This window comes from Dermochelys coriacea, chromosome 20 (genome assembly GCF_009764565.3).
Source record: "Dermochelys coriacea isolate rDerCor1 chromosome 20, rDerCor1.pri.v4, whole genome shotgun sequence".
NCBI lineage: Eukaryota > Metazoa > Chordata > Testudines > Dermochelyidae > Dermochelys > Dermochelys coriacea.
This window is the reverse complement of record NC_050087.2, coordinates 8,296,156-8,320,876: the sequence shown is the minus strand read 5'-3', so window position 1 is coordinate 8,320,876 and position 24,721 is coordinate 8,296,156. Positions and strand designations below refer to the sequence as shown.

Here is a 24,721-nt window from a genome sequence, read left to right as displayed (position 1 = left end):
GCAACTTCCCTTGTTCCAGTATAGGAACGATCCTATCTCAATATTTCCTGGTAAAGAACCAGGACTCGTAGGGTTGGTTTCAGGATTATATTTGAATGCACCTCACAACTAGACCAGGTAAAATATTTCCCCAGATTAGTATGTATTCTAGGCCAACTCATCCCTGCTGTAACTCCACTGGGACTGAATGGACCAGGAATTAATTTAGCCCACTATCCCGTGTTCATCTGCACATTAGGTGAATAAAACTAGAATCCATTTTTATCGCAGAATTGTGATTCATCCATTCTGGGGAATGGGCACTTTTCCCAGTTCGTAAAATATACATTTACTGCCCTTGAGCATTTTTCCAGAACTGCATAGAAGGAGAGAAGACAGGCAATGTATAAAGGATATATTAGTAATGAGGAGAAGTTGCTTTATCAGAGAAGACTCCAAGGCCTATCATTTACTCCAATTCCATGGCAGCTACTGCTCAGTTCAGGACTAGATGCTGAAATCCCATATCAATTTGGAGCTATTTCTCTTTCCCCCATTCCATTTCTTGTTTCTTAAAAGGGTTTTTTCTTTGTACATCTCTCCATCTTTTTTCAATTACCATCATCTGAAGCCTTGCATCCTCTGCAGTTATTGGAGTTATTTAACTCCAACACTGTATGATTTCGTCTTGAGTTACAGTTTGTCTGAAAGATGTTCAGTGCCCCTAACTGCCATTGGCTTTACTGGGATTTGAAGGTAGTGGGGAGCACTTTGCCCTAAAGGTAGGTGTATCTAGTGTCCTTGCTAAGAAGAATTAGGGCCCAATCCTGTTCTCTATGAAGTGGATGGCAAAATTCCCATTTCCCTCAATGGCACAGGATTAACCCCTTACTGAGCATCACCAGAAAAGCAAAGGGAGGGAGAAGTGGAGAGGAAGAGAAGACAGAGAAAGAGGGTGAAAGGAGATGATGAGCAAGAAACTAAGGAGAGAGAATGGTTGGAGGAGTGGGAAACAGGGGATTTTAAAATGTATAGTAATGAAAACTGCTCCCTTCACCTCCTCCCCCAAGAGCCTCCTGGCAGATGGGCAGCTTCAGCCTTTGTGTCTGTTTATTTTAAATGATATGCGTGAGTCATAAAGGGCCTGAACTTACAAATGCTCAGCACCTCCTGCAAAGTAAGGAGCACTCTCAACTTCATTGAGTGCCACGGAGCCAAGGAACACAGCACCTGGGGCAATCCAGGGAAGGGAGCACAGTTCAGGGCCTGTTTGCAAACTTGGTCAGTCACTTAAATCTGTACCAAGACCCTCTAAATATCCATTTGGGGCACCTACAGAAAATGCTGGCACTTACCACTACAAAATGCTTGTCTCATCCTGCTGTCCTTGACTAACTCCAACATGGAGATCATGACGTTCAGGATCATTCCCACAAAAGGGATACACTTAAGTGCTGCAGAGAAAGGCCAGAAGAGAAGGAAGACAGACAATCACCTGCTCTCCACCTTCTTACAACACACTTAGAAACACTGTGGGGCAGGACGCTATGGGACTTCTCCACCAGTGTACAGCTGTGCCCAATGCCCAACTCACTCCCAGAGTAAGGGGAGAGAGCACTGGGGTGGGATGGGAAGCGGGGTGGAGAAGAACTCCACTAGACCTGATCTTCCACTCATTCCCATCCTTAAGGAACTTCACTCAGGGGCATAAATTAGAGCTTGCACCTCCGGCTGGATGGCTCATGATCTGGAAGCCAAAACTAACAACAGCAGTTAATCTTGTGTCTCTCCACCCACACACAATCAAACAGAGCTCTGTTTAGCGGTAACATTTTTAGGTAGTGAGCGTAATCCCCTGTCCTTAAATGAAAAACAATAACTTTGAAAGAAAAGAGGGAAGTACCATACCATAGGCTGATGACAGGTTGCCCAACGTAATGAAAATAAACTCTTCAAGCAGCGCCAGATGATACACCAGCTCGTACATGACATCATTGAAATAGCAGCGTGCCAGAGTCACTAAGGTGTTGCTAGCTGCCACTTTTAGTTCATTTGTTGCTTCCTAAAAACAAAAAGAAAAAGAGAGAGACTGAGGTGACTGAAGCCGGTTGCACTAGCCAGAGTTGTTTACATGAGTCAAGTCCTTATTTCTGTGCACAAGTTGTGAATGAACCAACCCAACTTTCTGTGGATAGTCATTTGGCTAAACAGTTTTCAGCCTTTGAGTTGTTTGCAAGCTGCTTAGTTAGACTATTCACTATTAGCTACTTGTAGTGGATGACTGGTGACCGTAGTCACATGATACCTTTCCCTGCCCTTCCCTGAGGCGGTAAGTGAGACACAGACTGGACAGCTTCAAGATATTCAGAGAGCTTTCCTAAAATAAACTGTCCCCAAAAAGGAGGCTGACTTCCTTTGGAACAAGAGATGGATTTTTCTATGGGTTTTCCTGCCGGCAAACTATATTCTAAATCCAATGCTGCTTCTTTTGGAGATAGCTCAGATTCTGTCTGTCTTAGGGCTTTATACTGCCACTTATTGCTATAGTATCAGTGCGCCTTCCACATAAAATCAGTATCAACAATGAAATTCCTAGCAGACTTCAGAAAAGACTTGTTCGTTAAGACACCATAGGCCTGTCTCTGTGTCTGAGATCGTGTCTCAGGTCCTGATCCTGCAAAGCACTTAAGCACATGTGTAACTTTCAGCATGTGAGTTGTTCCATCTTATGCATGTATACAAGTGCAGTCTAGGACCTGGGCTTTGGTCTGGAGGAACATGTGGGCCTCTAACAGAAGAATACATTTTCGTTTCAGTATATAGTTTACCCCCAAAAAAGAGAGTTTTAATTAGTTAAAGCTTTGGATCCTTTGATTAATATCTCGGGAGAACTAACTTACATCGGAAATGCATCCGATGAAGTGAGCTGTAGCTCACGAAAGCTTATGCTCTAATAAATTTGTTAGTCTCTAAGGTGCCACAAGTATTCCTTTTCTTTTTGCTAACTTACCTGAGTGTCTCTCATGTGGTTTGAGGCTAGTGTCATTATTTTCTTCAGTAGCCTTCTCTCTAGGCCCTGGGTGTCCTGCTGTAAGACTTTCTCCAGGACACAGTAAATGTCTACTCTGTTTTGCTGGGGACAAAACATAAAAGAGAAGAATTGGGAAAAGTTTTTCTTGATGACCATACGGTAATTTGGCTAATAAGCCCCTGCCCTAAAGAACTTACAATCCAAACATGAAATGACTAGCCCAAGTCTTATCATAACAGAGCAGGTCCGTGGCCAGGAAGAGAATCCATGTCTCCTGAGTCATTAGCCAGAGTCCTATCCCCTAGGCCACACTGACTCCTCAGCCTGCATGCTCACACAAGTAATCCATTGGCTTAATTGGCGTAAAACATGCCGTGCCCTCCACAAGCACCGCATTTAGCAGCACTTCAGAAGCAGCCGAGCAATTGACATAGTTTAATCTTCCTGGAGAGAAAAGAGCCAGAATAAGCGCCCTTCGCTGCCCCCTTACTTAGTTTCATTTATTTAAAAGAAGCAATAAAAATGAGCACCTTGCCCTTGCTCTATCCACTTCAAACAGAATTTGTGAATGTGGAATTATAAAATACCCAACTCCTGCAGTAAGTCCTCAACAGCTCCTAGAGGCAATTAGCTCAGCAGTTAGATCTATACTGACCGTAGCACACTCGAAGGTGTCTTTTATGAGGCCCATCAGTGTAGAAATTCACAGATGATACTAACTATGGAGGAGTTGTAGGATCAGTTGGGACAGAGAAAAAATAAAGAGGGACATAGAGAAATTAAAAAGCTGAGCAGAGGACAAGATTCATTTCAGAAAACTGCAAACTAGCACATCTGGAAAGGAGGTAGAAGTAAATGACATAATGGGAGGGAGAAAAGTGGGAAGCAACAAGTGCCCTGGGGGTGACAGTGAAAAACAAAGTCAACAGGTATATGCAAGGTGTGATGGCTACCACAAAGAGCCATGTGAGTTGGGTCTTTTTATGCACAGGGATCGTGGCACAAAGCAGGAAGACAACAGTTCCTCTCTGTTCAGCTGAGCTGTGACTGCATCTGGATTAGTGCGTTTTCTAGCACCATATTCACAGAGAGATCAACAAATGGGAAGTTATTCCTGCGAGAGCAAAAAAGAATGCAGGGGGCTGGCAGAAGTGACTTCTGGATAGAGCCCTGCAACCTGATCCAAATCCTAGGGGACCTGACCACAGGCCTCAAGGTCAGGTTGGATGAGAAAACAACTGGACCCTCTTGGGCTCGGCTCTGGTCGGCTCTCCTCCTTTCGCCCTGGGATCGGCACAACCGTGACTGCGTGTTCCTGCCAGCCACCACCTCCTTCCTGCGCTGCACGCACTGTGGAGCGAGGATGCTGAGGACTCACAGCATCTCTCTCTCTCTCTGCAGCGCAGACCCAGCGCAGCAGGGGCAGTGTCAGAGGATGGAGCCATTGCTGCACATAGTGGCCACTGCAGCAGCTCCATGAGCAGGATGCAGGGGCAGTATCCCGTTTGGAGGGGAAGGGTTGGGACCAGGATGGAAAATGATTCAACCCTCTCAGGGTGAGGTGACTGGGCCTGGGGCCAGTTCAGGTTGGGCTTAAAAATTGGGCCCGAGCAGACCCCTACTTTTGAAGACAGACGGAAAGAGCTGTCTGTGTCAGATGCGGCCAGGGGATGAGTCTGAGAGAGAGAGGATAATACCATACAACTATCTGGAGGGTGTGAACACCAAGGAGGGAGAGGAATTTTTTAGGATGATACATTTTGGTAAAAGTAGGAGTAATGGGTTAAACTAAAAAAGGACATACAATTTAGACTTTGATAACAGGAAAAATGCCCCAACTGTGAGATGGGGCTATTAGGTTATGACATGGTCTTCCTAGGAAAGTAACGGAAGTTCAGTCCTTTGGGGCTTTTCAAATTAGTTTGGCCAAAACAGTGGAAAATGGCTGCTGGGAATGCTCCTGCATTAGCAGGGAAATGGACTGGATGATCCAATAGGTCTTTTCCATCTGTGTCTCCTGTGAGTCTGTACATCTATGTGACCTGCATGCCAAGGTCATAAACCACTTTGGAATGTTCAAAGCCAATCAAATCTCTTGACTGGCTAAACAGTCCAGTAGTTCTGCTTTAAAAGGCCTGCTTCTGCAAACTGCAATCATAACAGACAGCTCCACTGGGGAGAAGCTCCTTCCATTAATTTTTAAATGTAAGGAGGATTTTTTTAATTGAAAATTGTCACTGATAATTTATCAGTACATAAGCACTACGTAATTCAAGTAATTAATCAAATGAATTAACATAATTAATCGAATAATTCAAATAATTAAAGGAGTAGAAGGCCAAGACAAGCAGTTCGGTTCTGAACTGAACTGTGTGTCTTGGCCTCCTAGTACTTTAATGGAAACTAAAATGCCTTCTGTGTTGGCCCTTAATAGAGAAATGGGCTTTGTTGGAGGCAAGTATTAATCAATGGAAAAAAGGGGTCTGAATATTCCTCGTGGGGGAATTCTGCACTACTGTGCACATGCATAATTAATGAGCCCCACATATTTTTATTTTTTTGCACAGTAAAAAGCTTCTGCTGAAATGCTGCTGTCGTTCCACCTTTTGCCCACCAAAGGGTGCTGTGGCAATAGAACAAAGCAGCAACTCCCAATCAGCGAAGGAAGAGAGAGAGCCTGTCTTCTTCCCAGCGGGCCAGGTCAGGAGACAGGGGCTATGGGGAGACAGACAGTGTGGGATGCTGGGGTGGGGTCAGTCAGGGGCTCATAAGGGCTAGTGGGGGAGCACAGACTGGGGCAGGGGCTGAATGGGAGTGGAGGCACAGGGTTAGAGGGGGAGGGAAGTTCAGGGCCACATAGTGATGAGGGAGGAGTTACAGAGCTACATAAGGACCGGGGGTGGTTGGGTGGGGGCACAGAGACACATGGGGACGGGGGAAGGGGGTACAGGGACACATGGGGATGGTGGGAGTGGGTGTCTGAGTGGGGATGGAGGGACACGTGGAAAGGGGGTGCAAGGACCCATGGGGGTGCAGGAACACATGGAGACAGGGGCAGATGTGCCTTACTGAATGGGAGAGGTTAGGGATCAGACAGGGTCTGCATGAGGAGAGCTGCCTAAAAATTCCTCCCCGCCCCTCCCAAAAAAACTATTCCATACTTTTCCCACCCTTACCCAGCAACCCTCCAAGTTCACACGCAGGCTCCTTCCCAGCAATTTACTTCCCTCTCCCCAAGCTCCTCCATTACCCCTGACTCTACCAAGCCTTTGCACTGCAGCTAAGCGATGCAAAAAATACAGTTCTGTATTGAGTTTAAATTAATTATTACTCAGAGTTCTGTATTAATATGCATAGTAAGGAATCTATTTGTCAAAAAACATTTCCTGAATCCTTTTTGTTGTCTGTATTGATACAGACATACTTGCTGACAGGTATTTTGAAATAAATAACCAAAATAATTTGAATGGGTGTAATTATATTGTATTATTTTGACAAATAAAATATGCAGAATTTTGCAGAACTTTTTAAATATTGTGTGTATCATTTTTATTTTTTTGTTGCAGAATTCCCCCAGTAGAAAATATATAGATAAGGTCCCTTCAATGCTATAATCTCAATAATATGTCATCATAATAAAGGAATGTTGGCTAGGATTTAGAGCAGGGAGTCAGTTCACTTGGGTTTTATTCACATTCTTTTACTAACTTGCTAAGTGGTGTTGAGCAAGTTACTTAATTCCCTGTGACACAAATCATCCATAAATGGGGATAATGCTTACCATTCTCACAAGGGTGCTCTGAGTCTTAATTCATTAGTATTAGGGAAGTGCTTTGAGATTTGTGGATGAAGATGCTAAAGAAGGGCAAAGTATTATTAGAAGAGATTATTGCTAGTCCTATCATGTACTTTTACTATCTACAGCCCATGTACTCCACTGTGTGTAAAAGGACAATACTCTCTTTATAGAGCATTATATCATCCTGATCTGTAACAACAGCATTTTGCATGATGAGTTTATGCCTGAGGACAGAAGGGTGAATACAGATTCTAATGATGGTGCGCCAGGCCAAGTTCTATACTGAATTACCCCCATGCATTCCCTGATACCTCCATGAAGTCAGGCAGACTTTGGTATGGACGCATGGAAAGCGGATATAATTTCATGAAACTGCCCTACCTCATCCTTTTGCAGTTTCTCTAGCAGAGTTGTCACAACGCTAGCCAGCTTGGTCTCAGCTATAAAGGCAATCCTGAGGGCAATTTTGCCCTTATCTTGGTCATCCATATGTGCCAGGAGGGAAACAACCTCATTGTAAACACCTGAAATTAAATAAAAGGATTCGGCTGGTTACCACTGATAATAGAAATTGGTGCTGGCCTCTTTAATTCACTATCCAGTAAAGATTCTGCAGGAGCCCAAACACTGTGAGAAGTAGACCTGAGAATCATGGAAATCCTCTTCCTCCCTCCTGATGACCAGGTTTGTTTGCTGAACTACCCAATGTGCTTGGGGGGAAATCATAATGAAGAAAATTTGCTCCTTTCAAGTAGATCCCCATGTAAAATAATCTTCCTTTCCCTCTTTACTATTCAATTGATCAGTTTTGATAGCGTACAGAATAATAATTTATGGCCAACATTTTCAAAACTGGGTGCCTAAACTTAAGCTCCTAAATCCATATGAAGGCACCTACGCCCTGATTCAACATTCTAATCACATGCTTAACTCTAAGCCAAGAAATAGAGCTAAAGTTAAGCGCATGCTTAAGAGTTTTGCTTAGTCAGGGCCTCATTTTCAAAAATCCTGAGCACCCAAATGTACCTATTGGCTTTGTTGGGAACTTTTGCACCCAGGAGCCCCAGTCATGGACCAAGACCCCATTTTACAAGGCGTAATACATTATCCATTAGGTGTATTACGGTATTGCCCAGGAGCACCAGTCATGGGCCAGGACCCCATTGTGCTGGGTACTGTACATTATTTATTAGGTGTATTATGGTAGCACCCAGGAGTGCCAGTCATGGATCAGGGTACCGTTGTGCTGGGCACAACAAAAAGATGGTGCTTGGCCCGAAGAGCTGACTATCTAATTGCTTAGTTTGGCCATGGAAGGAGCCCAGGAGACAGGCCGGCAGTTCCCTGAGCGGGGCAGGCCTTGGAGGGGTTCTATGTGCAGGACTCAGGATTTGAAGTCGTTGTTGTCCCCCACACACAGTAGAGGGTCCCTGGATCCCTTCCAGTAAAGAGGTCCTGGACAGGATCTGTTCTCTTGCTGCATGGGGCCAGATCCTTAGTTCAGCTGCGCTCGTATCCAGTCTGGCAGAAAGGAAGAGGGATCAGACCCATGGCCCATCTAGCCTGTCACCCCACCACGATCGCTGACTGGCGGCTCTGCTAGGAGACATCCTGAAAAGCAGCCTCTAAGTCACTTCCCCGAGGGGTCCTTCCACCAGCCAGTGGGTCCTGGCTCAGGGCACAGCCGTCCCGTCCGAGCCCCACCACTAATCCCCGGGTGTGTATGGCTTGGGTATGTCTGGCTTCCTGCTGCGCTGGATCAGACCCAGCTTGTCCAGCTAGCCCCATATCTCCCCCCCGACACACACACCGGATCAGACCACTGGCCCAGTGAGCCAGCCTGGGTGGGAGGAAGAGCAGGAGAGCACCAAGCATGGGGGCAGTATACACCATTGGGCAGGCAGGTTATTGAGCCCCCGACATGGACTGGGCTGGGGGATGTGGAGCAGCGGGTTAGGCCAGTGCAGTACCTTCCCAGCCAGGTCTAGTTCCCTTAGCCTGGTGCTTTCAGCTCCTGGAGCCTCTTCACCGCTTTTCTCAGACTCCCATTAACTCCTCGCTGCTCCCCACCCATGCTGTGGGCAAGGTCCTGGCTGGGGAGGGGGAATGCTAGCTCCCTGCTCTAGGGTGAAGGAGCCCTGGGGTTGAGGGGCACAGAGCTGAGCCAGCACTCTAGCAGGGTGCCCCCAGCGCAGTACAGAGGGACGTTCCCTCCCTGCTCCATACTGTGGCAGCATCGCAGCCCATGGCCCCACATCAAAGCGGATACTGCGTTGTAGCCTGTGGAACGCCCCGGCCTGCTGCCAGCAAACATGGCTGTGCCCCTTGGCTTCCCCTCCCCCCATCCCGGTGGAGAGCGGCTGGGGCGGGTGGCTAGGACACACTGACCCGCGCCCAGTGTCTGCTCTCTCTTAGTTGTGGAAGACATTAACAAGAGCCGGGAGCCAATCCCCAGCCTGGAGGCCATCTACCCGCTCAGCCCAGTGGAGGAGGTAAGAGCTCGGGCCTAGGGCAGCTGGATGGGGAGCAGGTGAGACCCCGGGGCAGCTCCTAGTGCTGCCTGGAGGTGGCGCTGTCCGGGGGGATGCGCAGCACAACGTCAGGATGGGAATGGGTCCAATCGGGGCTCCCCAAGAGGCTGCTTCCCCAGAGCTGGGCTTCGTGTTCTTTGCCACGTGAGGCACAGACTGTCCCCCAGACCTCTCCGCAGTGCAGTCCTGTGGGGGTTGGATGGGCAGGTGCCGCAGGCGGAGAGAGGCGACCTCAGCTGAGACTCAAAGCGAAGGAGAATCGCTGAGGCAGAGGCTCAGGGAGCAGGGGCTGTGGGGGAGGAGGCTCCTGCGTCTGCAGCAGCGAGGCGAGTGGAGGGAGACCAGGGGCAGGGGGCGCTGGCAGAGCAGGATGAAGCCCAGAACCCGCAGGGGCTGCCCACGGAGGGAGAGCTGTAGGAGAGGACTGCGAGCTGGGCCTGGGCCTCGGGACAGGGCAGCCAGGTTTTCACCTGTCACAATGGCCGGTCGAGGAGTCCGCACAGCTTCCGAACAGCCTGTCAGGCTAACTGGGGTGGCGAAGCTGCAGGTGCCCAGCATGGCGCCCGGGGAGAGAGCGGGCACTGATGGCAGCTGCCTGGGATTGCTGCTCAGCCGGCTGTTCCCTGGGCACTGCTCAGAGCCCACTTAGTTCAGCAGCAAGGCCAATGTCAGGCCCCATCTGTGGCCAGGCATGGACACTTCTGTACTAGCAAGAGACGTGGCTGGGCCCTGAGGATGTCCTGGGCACAAGCCCTGCTCCAGGCGGGGAGGGAACCCAGAGCCAGGGGGGTGAAAACCAGCCCACCTCCCGATGGCATCACGCTAGACCCTGAGTCCCCAGGGGCTGGGCACGGGCTGGGCCATTCGAGCAGCAGGGAGGGGCCTCGGCTCGTGCTGACAACCCCCGTCTCCCCGCTTTGCAGTCGGTGCAGGCTCTGATCAATGACTTCCAGGCCACCCCCACCTTAAACTACAAGGCAGCTCACGTCTTCTTCACCAACCGTGAGTATCGGGGGCCGGGGGATCCTCCAACTGGGAGCCTGGCCAGCGGCACACTGGAGCCTGGGTGTGGGGGGGTCTCTCTCTGCCGGCAGGCCAGTGCGCAGCACCCTGATTACGCTCTGCCCTCCTGCAGGGGGATGCAGCCTCAGCAGGCCAGAACGAACGACCCCACCTATCCCTTACCCGCCTTCTCCCCCATGAGCCTGCCTCCAGCCAGTACAGCTCACAGACACCTGCAGCGTGTGCCCAGAAAGGTGGCCTCTGGCTACCATTCCCAGCATGCATTGCTCCATCAGTCCCAACTGGGGTGGGGGAATGGGACACCACCAAAATACCCAGTGTGTCAGGGTCACATCTGCTTCTCCCCATTACAGCGGCAGGGGGAGCCCAAGTCCCTGTTCCTCCTTGTGCATCATCATGAGTTGTGCACTCCGGTCACTCAGCCCTGCAGGGGGGCTGAGGGCAGGGTGTGAGACAGGGGCTGCGTAGGAGAGATTGTGGCTCCCCCTCACTGCTGATGCTGCAGAAGGCAAGAACTTGGCCTGACTCTGGTTCGGGGGTCTGGACTCATCGTTGACTCCTGTGTGGCCCTGCTGGCTTGCCCAGGTTCCCCACGGGTGTGCAGCACTACTGCCCCTGCTGTGCCCATCCTGGCCCTGTCCGTGGGGGCTGGCGCTGTGCTGGGCGTCCTGAGCCTTGTGCCTGTCACTCCCACCCACTGCCTTTGCCTTGCAGCCTGTCCTGAGCCTCTGTTCAACGAGCTGAGGAAATCACGGATCACCAAGGTCATCAAAACCCTCAAGGAGATCAACATGGCCTTCCTGCCCTACGAGAGCCAGGTGAGGGGTGACCGGGCTTTGGAGGAGCAGGGCCGCGGGGCGGATGGTGACGTATGATACCCCACCCTTAGTGTTTCATGTGGCTCGGCGGGGGAACCTTTCCCTTCTAGGGCCCCGGGTTTGACGCCAGCACAGGGCAGCAGGGACTAGCCGGCTGCTCACACCCTGTGAGACGTGGAATCGCTGGCTTGCACCTGGTGGGGATGGTAGATGTAGGGGGAGGAGGGCCCTGCCTCCCTGGCTTTACCAGCTCTTACTGATGGTTTATACCAGGCCTGCAAGACAGCCTGATACTCCACACACCTGTCCTTTACCCAATTGCCCCGTCCCCTCGTGTCATCAGTGGATTTCCACCCTCGTGCCCCTGAGGGGCAGGGCTGTGTTGTCAGCCCCATTGCATTGATGGGGAAACTGCGGCACAGAGAGACATGAGCCTGGTCTACACACAAATGCTTTGTTGGCATGGGTTTGTTACAGGGACATGAGAGAAAAAATCCTCCCTGTAACTGATGCAGCTGTGGTGGCAGAGCCCCTGGGTAGATGCCATTATGCTGGCAAAGCAGTCCTTTCGCCACTCTATCTGATTTCATCTGGGGTACCGGTGCCAGCTGTGCCAAGAGAAGCTTTGGCTGGTATAAGCTGAGTGTCCGTCAGGAGGCTTTGCTGGCTCACCCGTCCCGTTGCGCCAGCAAACCCTTCAGGGGCTGATACTGTTTATTGGTGTCCAAGCATGTTTGTCCCAATGGCTCGTTCTGTTCGGCCAGTGAAATAAGCGACAGAGGCAGACGCGCCTTGATGCTGGGTTTGCCCATGGCTATGCTGGGGCTTTCGCCAGACTAGAAGTGTCGCCAAGCCCACCCCCCAACATTGAGGGCACCCGGGAGTCTGCAGCCAAGTAAGGACCTGGAGCATCTTCATCCCAGGCTGGTGCATGAATCTCTGGGCTGCTATCCCTCTACCACAACAGGAGTGGCACTGGCAAAGGGATCTCTCCCTCACTAGGGGCTCGCTATGGCTCTGCCAGGCTGGCCTGGTCCAACAGCGCATCTTAGGGGCGCGGTATGGGGCACAGCTGGCCTGGCTGCAAGCAGTTGACACTGGGGTCTGATCTCTGCTCTCCCCCGTCCCCCAGGTGTACTCCCTGGACAGGCCATAGACCTTCCACAACTGGTTCAGCCCCTACCGCTTTTTCGAAAAGAACAAGCAGATTGCCACATTGTGTGAAACCCTGGAGGAGTATCCAGCCATCCGCTACAGGAAGTGAGTTTGCCCAGGGGAAGGGGTACCCAGCTATCCCCTATAGGAAGTGAGTGTGTCATGGAGAGGTACCCAGCAATCCTCTACAGGAAGTGAGTGTGCCCAAAGGGCGAGGGTACCTGGTTATCTCCTACAGGAAGTGCGTGTGCCCCTGGGTGAGGAGCTGTTTCTGACCCACAGGGTTTGTCTTTGTTGCAGGGACCATGAAGATAACTTCCACTTGGCAAAAAGAAAAGGAGTACTTGTGGCACCTTAGAGACTAACAAATTTATTAGAGCATAAGCTTTCGTGAGCTACAGCTCACTTCATCGGATGCATCCGATGAAGTGAGCTGTAGCTCACGAAAGCTTATGCTCTAATAAATTTGTTAGTCTCTAAGGTGCCACAAGTACTCCTTTTCTTTTTGCGAATACAGACTAACACGGCTGCTACTCTGAAACCTTCCACTTGGCACACGCTGTACTGGCCAAACTCAAGGCGCTCAAGGCATACGAGCCCAGCATGGGAGAGGTGAGCGAGCTGTGTCGTCCACGCCCTCGCCATGGGACAGAGCCACGGGGCAGGGGGAGCACATGAGAAGTAGAAGGAAGGAGGAGTGATTTAGAACCTGCTCGGAGATCCTGGCAGGGGGTGGGGGGAGGTTTAGACCCCCTTGGAGATCCTGAGGGGTTGGCAGAACAATAGCATTCCCTGTGTGGCTGGACCAATGGCCCCAGCCCTTCTCTAACATTGGCTGTGGGCAGATCTCAAAGCGCTCTACAAAGGCCAGTGTCCTTATCCTCTCTGTACAGATGGGGAAACAGAGGCACTGACTGCGGAAGTGTGTGCCCAGCACGATCTCTCTGTTTATAAACAGGGCAGTTTGGTCACAGAACTAAGCTTCGCACACAGAGCCTCTTCCACACCTGGACACTCCTGTCTGTGTGTGCTCCTACACCCATCACCATGGTTTCAGAACCTCACTAATGAATTCAGCCTCCCAGGGGAGGCAGGGTGGCCTGTGTTACAGATGGGAAACTGAGGCATGCAGGGTGTCTGCCAGAGCAGGAATAGAACCCAGCTCTCCCGAGCTTTAGCCACAAGTCAGCCCTGGCCTGTGGGCTTCCCCTAGCTCCTGCCATCCCCGTCCCATCCCCAGCAGAGGGGAGCTGCAAACCCACCCTGCCCTGGATTTTCACACGGGAAACCCAGTAGCTCCTGTCCTCCTAGGAGAAGCAAAGTGATGTAAAATCCAAGGCCTGCCCAGATCTCTCCCTCCTGTTGCCTCTGCTCTTGCTTCCAGCCTTTGCTGAGCTGCTGGGAGACTGTGCACCTGTGACCAACTGGGAATGTTTGTAATATCTTTTATGAATCTGATGTGTGCATCAGTTTCCCTATATATTTCATGGCTTCTCTGGCAGGGGGTGGAGGGGAAGGACTCTTGGGGAAGGTAAGAGTCATGCGGGGGGGGGGGGGGAGGGAGTCACCTCCCAGTCTTGGTGAAATGAAGAGAATCCAACCCAGATCAGCCTGGGGGTCAGAAAGACCATGCCGGCTCCAATGGCTCCTGGCTGGACGCTCCCAGCGGGGAATTGGAGCAGGACCCCCAGCGCAAGAACAAAGGGTTGGGAAGGTTTGAGCTGGGGGATAGGTGGGAGAAGCTGGGAGCTCTCGCCTGACAACTGACCAAGGTCAGGCCGAGGCCTGGTCTACACGAGGCAATTGGGTCGGTGCAACTGCATCACTCGGGGGTATGGGAAAGGCGGCGTCACTGAAGCGGAGCAGCTGAAGTGGTTTACATGTAGACAGGCCCTGAGTGAGAGATCCGGAGCTGAAAACAGGTTTCTTTGCAGCTTGGCCAGGCTCTGGGCTGACCAGAACGGCTTCTTGCTTTAACCTTCAGTGTGCTGGGCTGCCCGGGCTGGGGTCCAGGTGCCTAAGAAACCCGACTGTTCTAACAACGCTGGGTGAGTGGCCCTCTCACCCGGGCTGAGGGGCGTCGGGCCCTGCGGAGTGGACGGGTCTCTACCAGGATCTGTCTCAGCTGGACTCGTTGCGCAGGGCTCACATGGTGAAGACCAGCGGTTCTGTCTCAGGAGGTGGGAAGGCCATGTGGCCTGTCCTGGAGGAAGAGAGAGACCTGTTGGGGTCTGGCACAGCAAAGGGCTTCCTCCCAGAGACTTCCACAGCTGGGGCCCTGGCACCGACCTTGTGGATCCATGACCGCACCATTCCTCTCTACTTTCCCATTCACTGAGGCAGTGTTGCCTAGTGGATAGAGCCCTGGACTGGGACGGGAGACCCTGGTTCTATTCCCAGCTGGGTGACCTTGGGCAAGTCACCGCCCCTATTTGTGCTTCAGTTTCCACATCTGTAAAATGGGGATAATGCTACCAGTCTCGGGCGGGGGGCCCCTCTGGGATAGCTGGCTGCCATGGCACAGACGCTCTGTAACTCACAGCTGGCAGCACAGCCTGCCTCCAGAGGGGAGCCTGGCACACACCTGGCTGCCCAAACCATCTACACAGGGAAGGGATTGACAGCATATTTGTTAACCACCAGAGCTACTTGCTGCAGCACAGCTGGCTCCAGCGTGCAGCCCCTGTCTGATCTGTGCTATTCTCAGAAGCTGATAGCGGCGCTGGGGAGGGAAATATCCTGCTCTGTGCACACCCTGCTGCTGTTACTCCCGTGAGTCCCCCCAGGGATATTCCTGAGGCTCTTGCCAAGCCTCCCTTTCACAGGTGAAAGCACTATCCCCATGTTACATGGGGGAAACTGAGGCATGGAGCAGCGTGCCAGGAGTAGGTGGCAGAGGCAGGAATAGGAGCCAGGAGTCCTGCCTGCCCAGCCCCCTTCAATAGAATCCAGACAGCACCCCCACTGCAGGGCCAGGAGTGCTGACTCAAGCCACTGCTCTCAATGCAGTGCTGGCTCCATGCAGCACAATCCCGGCTGGCCAGTCCAGTGTGCCCCCAACTTGCCAGCTGGCGCAGAAAGAACCCCAGGGTCTCTTGTAGCATGGTCTCTAGCAGTCAGGTCTCCAAAGCCACCCAGCCCGCCATCCCGGCACCCTGGGGCCTTGTCTGCATTAGTCCCTCTTGCCTTGATGTTTCCCAGCTGCCAGCCCTGAGGGGTAGCTGGCACAGGCAGTGCTGTGGCATCCACCAGTGCACTAACCACCCCTCTGCTCTGGGCAGGGTGGGGTGATCCGGTGGTTATGCCGGCCCCCATCTGCAAGCGGGGATCCCTCCAGCAGAGCTGAACTGGCAAAGGTGTGAGCAGAGTCCCAGGGGGGTGGGGCGGGGCTGAGCATAGCAACCCACCCAGGCTGGGTAGGGCTGGAGAGGAATAATGGCGCCAGCTCTGGGTTCATGTCCCTGCTCTGCCACAGACTCCCTGTGTGACCTTGGGTGAGTCACCCAGCCTCTCTGGGCCTCCATCCCCCTCTGCAATGGGGTGACAGCCATGCCGAGCACCACATGCATGGAGGGGCAGGATGCAGCAATGATAGTGCTACAGTGATGGGGGCCAGATACCCTTCCAAGAGAGGCGCTTCCCCGTCAGCCTCAACCCATTTACCCAGAGGCTGTGGAGACCTGCCAGGCGGGTGGGTGGTGGCTGGTCCGACGTTCTGCTACCAAGCGTGGCTGAAAATCGGGCCACATACTGAGGTGGGACAGCTGGGGAAGCATCAGGGGGCTGTACGTCCCTACCCCACCCACCTCCGACTGTCTGTGCTACCCAGCGAAGAGCAGATGAAGCCCCTTACCGAGGTGCTCCTAGGTGGGCTTGGGTTCCACTGGGGCTGCCAGAGCCGGTTTCAGAGCCGTCTGCCATGAGAGCGCAGGGCTGGTCTCCTATCGCCACCTGCTGTGCAAAGAGGGCAGTGCATGCTGATCAGGCAGGGAGCGGGGGCTGGGCCAGCCCCCCCATGATGTGGGTCTGAGATGCTGACCATTTGAGTGGTCTGTGTCCAACTGGATGCTGGGGAGCCTCCCAGGTTGGGACTGGGGAGCTACAGCTTCATATGGGGTCCCAGCTCAGATGCAAGGTGGGGCATAGGGATAACATCCCATCATCCCCCTCTTGGACCTTGTATCAAAGAGTCTCTGGTTCTGGTGTTTGTTAATGATAAACTAGCCAGGCCCTCCTTGTGTAGTTCCCCCCACCCCACGCAGCATATGGGGCGGGGGCAGTCGGAGGGATGCCTTGTAAGGGGCATGCTCCTGTTGGTGGAGAGGCACGAGCAGAGAACGTGCTTGGGGGAGGGGGGCATTGCTATTTGCACGAGGGGCAGGTAGCCTGTCCCTGCAGGGGGCGTTGCAGCACAGCTGGGTGGGGAGCTCTCCCTGCCGGTCAGGGCGGGCCCCAGGGCACATCCCAGCTAGCTTGGGGGTGTCTCTTGGCTTCCCCCTGGGGTTGGGGGCTGGGCCAGAGAGGGTGGGTGGTGAAGTTTCAGGCCACCACAGCCCATTGGATTGTGCCATGTAAGCCAGGCCAGGAACCCTCCACCAGAGCAGCAGGTGGCGGGTTTCTCTCTCCTTTGCCCCAGGGCCCCGACAAAGCCCGTTCTCAGCTGCTGATCCTGGACCGGAGCTTCGACCTGGTGTCCCCACTGCTGCACGAGCTCACCTACCAGGCCATGGCCTACCACCTGCTCAGCATTGAGAAAGACACCTACAAGTAGGGCCTGGCTGCCAGCAGGAGGTGCCCCACACTCCTCCTCAGGCGGACGGGGGGGATGTGACCCAGGCACCTGCACTGCTTCGCAGCCCCCACACTCGGGTGAGGGGTGCCGCAGCCTGACCCCACCTCCCCCCTGCAGGTACGAGACGACGGGCATCAGCGACTCGCGGGAGAAAGAGGCGCTGCTGGACGAAGACAACGAACTCTGGTGCAGCTATGCCACGTGCATTTCACTGAGGTCTCCAAGTGAGCGCGCTCAGCCCTGCCCCCTGATGCACCCCTCCATGCCCTGCCCATCCACCGGACATGCCCCTCCGTGCCCCACCCAGGGCCGGGACCCATCCCCCCCGGACACATCACTCCGTGCCCCACCCAATGCCAGGACACCCCTGGACACACCCCTCTGCCCTGCCTAGGGCCGAGACTCGCTACCCCCCCACCTTCGGCACACCTCTCCCCTCCCTGCCAGGTGCTGGGACCCCCTACCCCCACTTTGGCACAGCCCTCCCCGCCCACTGCCAGGACTCCCCCCTCAGACACACCTCTCCCACCCAGTGCCAGGACAGCCCACCCTGTTGACAAACCCCTCCCCCTCCTTTCCAGTGCTGGGACTTCCCCCATCCTCCCCTTCAGACACACCCCTCCCCACCCTGGGGCTCCTCAGACACACCCCTCCCCTTTCCTTCCCACCCAGTGCTGGAACTCCACTACCCCTGGGATACACTCCTCTCCCCCAGTGCAGGGACACCCCCTGCCCCCCGCAACACACCCCCTCCTGCTCAGTGCCAGGACTCCCCCTCCAACCCAGTGCTGGGGCTTGTCACATCAGACATACTCCTCTCTAGTGCTTAGACCCCCTGGACACAACCCCGCTCGCGCTCACTCTCCCCAAAGGACCCCCTGAGCGCTCCCTTCCAGAGACACTGTCCCACAATCTCTTCTCGGGTCCCCTTGGACACTGTCTTCCCCTGAATCCCATTGTCTCCCCATGCACCTTACAGGCTCCCTTTAGTGCTCCCTCACTGCCTCCTGCTGGGCCTGCCGCTGCCCCCAGACCCCCCCAGCAGGGCGCCAGGAGCCCCCAGAGGTGCACTGAACTCTGCCTTGGGGTAACTTAGGAAGAGGGGGCCCCCCAGCCTGTCTGAGGCTCTCGAGGCAGAGAACCCTGGTGCCCGTGGGGTGGGGGCTCCATCCCCTGTAGCATAGGACAGGGCACCCCCTACCACCAAGGCAGTGCCTGGCTCCGTTCTGACCCCTCTCCCTGCTGCAGGAAGGTGACAGAGCTGCTGCGCACCTTCTATGAGAGCAAGAGGCTGACCACGGACAAGGTGCGGCGGGGGCTGGGAGTAGCGATTGGGGAGTTCAGGCCGGAGGGACAGGGGGACCCATCCCACTGCCACTGATGGGGAGGGGAGGCTTCCCTGCTGCCCCAGGAGGGGTTGGCGGGGGGGGGGCTGTCCCATTGCTCCCAGGGTTTGCCTGTAAAGGGCTAAGAGGTATGTGGAGTCCCCTGCCCCCCCCCCCAGCCACAGCTCTGGAGCTCCCCACAGTGGGGGAGGGCAGAGGCCCATGGGGCAGGGTCAGACAGCAGGATTGGGACCGCGCAGGGAGAGCTGCAGGGAGCCAACGCTGGCATCTCCTCAGCGCGCTGCCGCTTCACACCTTGAGGGGCGCTCAGGTTGCGGGGCTCCCGTCTCGTTCCCGCTGGCCTGGGAAGGGCAGGTCTAACCCAAGCCGCGTGGCTGGGCTGCTGCAGCTGTCCCCAGGCGAGGCCTCTGCCCTGCAGGGGGCTCCAAGCGCTGGGAGCGGCCGGGATCTCACCACCGCCTCCCTCCAGGCCAACATCAACGACCTGTCCCAGATCCTGGAGAAGATGCCGCAGTACCACAAAGAGCTGAACAAGGTAACGGGGCTGGGCCTGTTAGTGGGCGGGGCGCAGGGCATTCAGTAGGGCTGATGGGAGGGGCAGGGTGCTCTGTGGGGCTGATGAGGGACAGTAGGGACTCTCCTGGGGGGCAGGGCACTCTGGGGCACTCCGTTTTACTGCCTGATGAGAGCTGCTGACCTGTCCCATTGGGCAGAGCCATTTTCCCCCCAGGTGCTGTGTGGCACCATGGGCAGCAGCCTGCCTGTCAGTGCCCAGAGCTGCCACGTTAGCCCCACCAAGGGCAGCCCTTGGGTAAAGCCCGTGCCTTGCTGCTGCAGCTCTCGGGAGAGGGCCTTGGTGAGCTTCCAAACCAGCCCGTTGGAGCCACTCCTGGTGCCACTGGGCCATGTGCCAACAGAAAGCTCCTGGCCACTGGCACAGGTACCCCGACACCTGCTGATCTCCAAGCCCCCAACCTAGTGGTAACTAACAGAGAAGCCGTGGGCTGTTTTGGAAGCTGCTTCCTCCTCCTGATCCTCCCCTCCAGCTGCCCCACTCCACCCCAGCGGTGGCTGCACATCAATACTGGGCAAAACAATCCCTATACGCTCAGCTTCTACAGCCAATTGGGGCTGCCCCTCTGGCCAAGGGGCCCTCCTTGTGGGTTGGTGGGTGCAGGTGCTCTGGACCAGCTAGTGATACGGTAAACTCCCCCCGTGCCCCGGTCTCTCCCCGCAGTACTCCACGCACCTGAACCTGGCTGAGCAGTGCATGCGGCACTTCAGAGGGACATTGGAGAAGCTGTGCAGCGTGGAGCAGGTGGGTCTGTGGGCAGAGCCTAGCTGGGGGACAGAGTCTGGCACATGGACTCAGCCCAGAGAGAGGGGTCTCAGACCTGCAGGCTTGCTGGAGCCAGGACCAGCCCCCCCATGCAGCACCAGGAGTGCAAAAGGGGGACGTGGGGTTCGGGTTACTCCCTGGGGGCCCGTTGCTCACCGCAGGGGGAGCTGACCCCAAGGAAGAGGGGGCCCTGGCACGGGGTAGGCGAGCTGTGGGTCATGGGGCCCTCACATCTCCCATCCTGCTGCGGTGGCGGGAGGAAGCAGAGTGGCCTGACCTTGGCCTTGTGTGTGAGCCCTCTCCCCCCCCCGGACCTGGCCATGGGGACAGATGGGGACGGGGAGAAGATCACAGACCCCATGAAGATCATCGTGCCCGTCCTGCTGGACCCCAGCGTGCAGGCCTATGACAAGATCCGCATCATCCTGCTCTACATCTTCCTGAAGAATGGTAACGCCACAAGCCTGCAGGGGGAGCACTGGGGGGCTGCTGCTGCAGGGGGCGCTCCTGGAGGCGGGGCCCAGGCCTGTGGGGCTGGTGGGGCATGGCACTGCTCAGACTGGCAAGCCCGCCTGCCATGCAGGGCGCCTCCCGGCCAGCCGCTTCCCGGGGCCTGTGTCCAGCCTGGCTCTACAGCCCTGTCTCCCCTCTGCCCACCTCTCGGTGCCTGCGAGCCTGCCAGTGCGCCGCGCCCACGCTCCGCACTGCCCCCTGGGGTCGGACCTGGCGGCCTTTGCTCCCTGCTGCTGCCTTCCGAGCAGTGTCCGCCCTCCACGCTCCCCCCAGCCCATTCTCTGCAGGGAGGGGGGATGGAGAGACGCACCCAGAGCAGCCCCCCAGCCCGTTCTCTGCAGGGAGGGGGGATGGAGACACACACCCAGAGCGGCTCCCCAGCCCATTCTCTGCAGGGAGGGGGGATGGAGAGACACACACCTGGAGCAGCCCCCTGGCCATTCTCTGCAGGGAGGGGGGAGATCCCTTCCTTCATGTTCTCTGTGTGTGTGTATATAAATCTCTCCTCTGTTTTTTCCACCAAATGCATCCGATGAAGTGAGCTGTAGCTCACGAAAGCTTATGCTCTAATAAATTTGTTAGTCTCTAAGGTGCCACAAGTACTCCTTTTCTTTTTTCCTGCAGGCTGTTCAGATACCATGTTCTGTCTCTGAGCCTCCTGCGACCAGTCCCCTGCCCACCCCTTGTGTCATCCCTGTACCAGCTCCCTGCTTCTTGCTGCATTCAGCCCCTTCCCCAAACTCACCAGGGCCTGGGGAACCTCCCTGACCCCGACACTTGGCACAGTCCCTCTTCCCCCATCGGTTCCTGCCCCATGCTGGCTCGGTGGGGCAGGGCCCTGCTCCGGGGCCCTTCCTGTAACCCTGCTCAGGCACTGCCCCTGCGCCCATTGCCCAGGCCAGGGTGCCCTCATCTGGCTGCCTGGCTGCCCAGTTTCCTGGCCAGGGGGTGCTGTGGAGTTGCCAGGCCTCCCCCTCTGCACTAAGCAGCAGTAAATAGTTTGGGAGAGGCGGGCGGGGGGGGACGTTGCCCTCCTTCCAGCTCAAGGCCTCACAGCCTTTAAGAGCCAGGCCTCGGCTCTGACACTGCACCTGACTGGTCGCAGAAGGGGGAGCCCAGATCAGGGGGACGGGGGCTCCCATTTCACTGCCAGGGGGAGCTAGAGAGACCCCTGACCCCAGCACCCAAGAGAACTTGTTGAGGGAGGAGCAGCAAGAACCTAAATTCGATCATTAACTGTGTGGGGTCCAGTGGGTTAGAGCGGATGGTGCTGGGAGCCAGGACTCCTGGGTTCTACCCCCAGCTCTGGGAGGGCAGTTGGGTCTAGTGGGTTAGAGGGGGGCTGGGAGCCAGGACTCCTGGGTTTACCCCCAGCTCTGGGAGGGGTGGGAAGAGCAGGATCTCAGGATTTGATCGGGGAACTAGGACTCCTGGGGCCATGGACTGATGTGCCTGGGCTGTGGGTGCGTCCCAGGGGTGCTAGTGCTGACCTGTCTCTCCCCGTGCAGGTGTGGACAAGAACCTCACCAAGCTGATCCAACATGCCAACATCCAGCAGCAGAGCGACATCATAGACAACATGCATTTCCTGGGCATCTCTCACACCTGGGGTAAGGGACTGGGGCCAGGGGCCAGTAGCTGTACCCATGCCAGGGAGCAGATCTGTGCTACAAAGGGGAGCCCAGGCCATCCTGGAGGTGCCCCCCTATGGCAGTGACCTACTCCCAGCACAGAGGTGGCCTCTGCCCCTGTACAGTGGGGCGATGCCCTCCCCATATGAGGGTGACCCCTGAGTTACTCTCTCTCTGGGGTGACCTCTTCTGCCACTGCAGAGGACCCTGGGGGTCAGGACCTCAGATCGCCAGGGAGCTGGAGCTGGTGACCACTGCATGGGGTGGCCATGTGGTGAATGGGGGGAAGCAGCTCTGTTCTCCCATCAGTCTCTCTCCCCTCCTCTCTCTCTCAGTGATCCATTCTGTTCTTTTCTCTGCCTCTCCCTGTTTGCCCCCGTTCCCACCCCACACCTCCTCCCTGCTGCCTCTCACCCCCTCTCCCTTCCTCCCCCAGAGCGGGCAGCTTCGACCGGAGAGGAAGGCACGGCTGGAGTCCACCTTCCAGCTCTCCTCTGGACCCCCATGCTCAAGGACATCATGGAGGTACCGGTCCATCTGCTTCCTGGCTTTGGGGGTGGGGGTCACAACTGGCAGGCTGGTCCCCAGGGGGTGGTTTGGGGTCAGCCATGTGTAGAGCACTGCATATCCGTGCCCCATTTCTGCGGATAGTGGATTGGCTGCAGATACAACCGTGCAGGGCTCTACTCCCCAGCAGCGCCTGGCCCTCGGCATCCAGCTCAGGCAGCCCGGGGGACACCGGCCCGCAGCCAGTGGCTGGGCAGCATGTCGGAGTCGGGGCTGTCCGGCACCCACTCACCCCGCCGCGCTGCTTCCTGTCCAGCAGCTTGAGCAGCACCAGTATCGCCACCAGCTCCTGAGCAGCAGGATTTGGGATTGAAGTGGGCGGGACACACCTCATGGAGCAAGAGGCAGGGCCTGGATCTGCCCGCAGCAGGGGCCCTGGATCTGGCTGCAGGAGGTCTCTGCCCTCCCCATAACGGCGGATGGGTGGTGTGGTCACAGCAGGGCACTGAGCAGCTGAGGGGGATGTGGGGAGATGGGGGGCATCACTGGAGGAGTCAGTGTGCTCTTTGCTGGCTCCCCATGCCCCACCCTGGAAAGAGGGCCCCAGGCTGCTCCCCCCAGGGACTGTCAATCATTCAGTGAGGAGCCGTCCCAGTCCCTCCGCCCCACAGTCCGAGGTTCCTGCTGCTTGGCCCCTGCTGATCTGTCCTCCCTGCTCCCCCCGCCAGGACATCCTTGAGGACAAACTGGACAAGAATCTGTGGCCCTTTGTGTCGGACCCGGTCTCTACCACCAGCTCCCAGGCTGCTGTCAGGTAAGGCTGAGCCTGGCTGGGCTGTGGGGGGCAGAGCCCTGACACACACACCCCAGGGTGTAGGAGCCTCTGTGCCTGGGAGTGCGTGGCCAGGGCCCTGCCCTCTACAGGGGGGGGGATGCCCAAGAGCCTGGAGCCCTGGACCCCTCTTACCATGTCCCCTGCACCCCAGCAGTCCCTCAACACACCAGGGCCCAGGATAGAAGAAAGGTACTGGATGAGCTTTAGACAGCATCCCCAGCCCAGGGCAGGTGCCACCCTCCCCTACTCCCTTCTGCCTGCTTTGGGACTCCTGTCCCACTCCCTTGGGCAGGGCCTGCCCCCCATCCTCCTCCAGGCCCTGCCCTTCCATCTGGAATTCCCTCAGCGAGCCCCAGGTATCCACACTGCCCCTCTCTCCCCCCAGCGCCTGCTTCAGGCTTTGGCACAAGAACAAGCCAGCGACCGAGTACCGGAGGAGCCCATGCCTCATCATCTACATGCTGGGTGGGATGTCCAGGTCTGAGATGCGCTGCGCCTACGAAGTGACCCCGGCCACCAAGGGCAAGTGGGAGGTGGTGATCGGTGAGTAGGGCGAGTCATGGGGGGAAGGGCAGCTGGAATGCCCAGGTCAGGGACAGTTGGGACCTCCTTGGAGGGGGAGACCCTAGAACTGCCTGTCCAGCACCTACAGGGCACCCATGCTACCCTCTGTCCTCCCGCACCCGGGGGTCTGGGAACAGAGATGTGCTTGCCCCACAAGGCCACCTGATCTCCTGGTCCCTGGCTCCCCAGGCCTGTATCTAGCCACCTGATCTCCTGGTCCCTGGCTCCCCAGGCCGCTCATTGCCCAAGGACCATGTGTGGGGGCCCAGTCAGACACCCCCAGTAACACCCATAGGGATATTGCTCACTCCCTGCACACACCCCTCTAAGACCCAAGGGTGAGGAACACTGTCAGCATGTGGATTCTTACCTGGCTGTGCAGGGTACAGTGGCACGAAGGGTGTGGTGCCAGGCCATGGGGGGTAGGAGACAGCCCCTCCCCCCCGCACTAGAGCAGGGTCCAGCTGCAAGGATGGGGGTGATGGTGATGCCAGCCTCATACCTGCCTCACTGTGCCCACCGCTGCCAACCACCTCTCTCTCCCCCAGGTTCCAGTCACATCCTGACCCCCAAGCACTTCCTGGATGACATCCAAACCCTCAACCAGCTGACCCCTGAGGAGGCCTAGAAGCAGCCCCCTCCCCCTAGAGACTCTGCCCCCACAGCTCGCTGTCCCTGGCTCCACCTCCTCTTCTCAACAAGGCACCTTCTCCCCTACTCCTGGCTGTGGTGTCAGTTATTGGGGGGGTGGGGGACAGAATGAATCCCGGGCTGCTTGTCTGTTAGGGCAGGGGGCAGGCCAGGCTCCCTCCCTCTGGCACAGCCTCTAGGGCTGTCACCCTTTGTGCTGTATGGCCA

General features: G+C 56.0%; 1 protein-coding gene and 1 pseudogene across 1 annotated transcript; one reads left to right on the top strand and one right to left on the bottom strand.

The window, feature by feature from the left end:
- Positions 1-248: 248 nt before the first annotated feature.
- Positions 249-7,298, bottom strand: LOC122458328 (maestro heat-like repeat-containing protein family member 2B). The gene is made up of 5 exons (XM_043506393.1): positions 7,191-7,298; positions 2,990-3,112; positions 1,888-2,041; positions 1,335-1,433; positions 249-355 (listed from the first exon to the last, which is right to left on the bottom strand). Exons 1-5 carry the CDS (start codon positions 7,296-7,298, stop codon positions 249-251), a joined length of 591 nt encoding a protein of 196 aa, XP_043362328.1.
- A 736-nt stretch (positions 7,299-8,034) lies between these two features.
- LOC119846047 lies at positions 8,035-24,521 on the top strand (annotated as a pseudogene).
- The last annotated feature ends 200 nt before the right edge of the window (positions 24,522-24,721 follow it).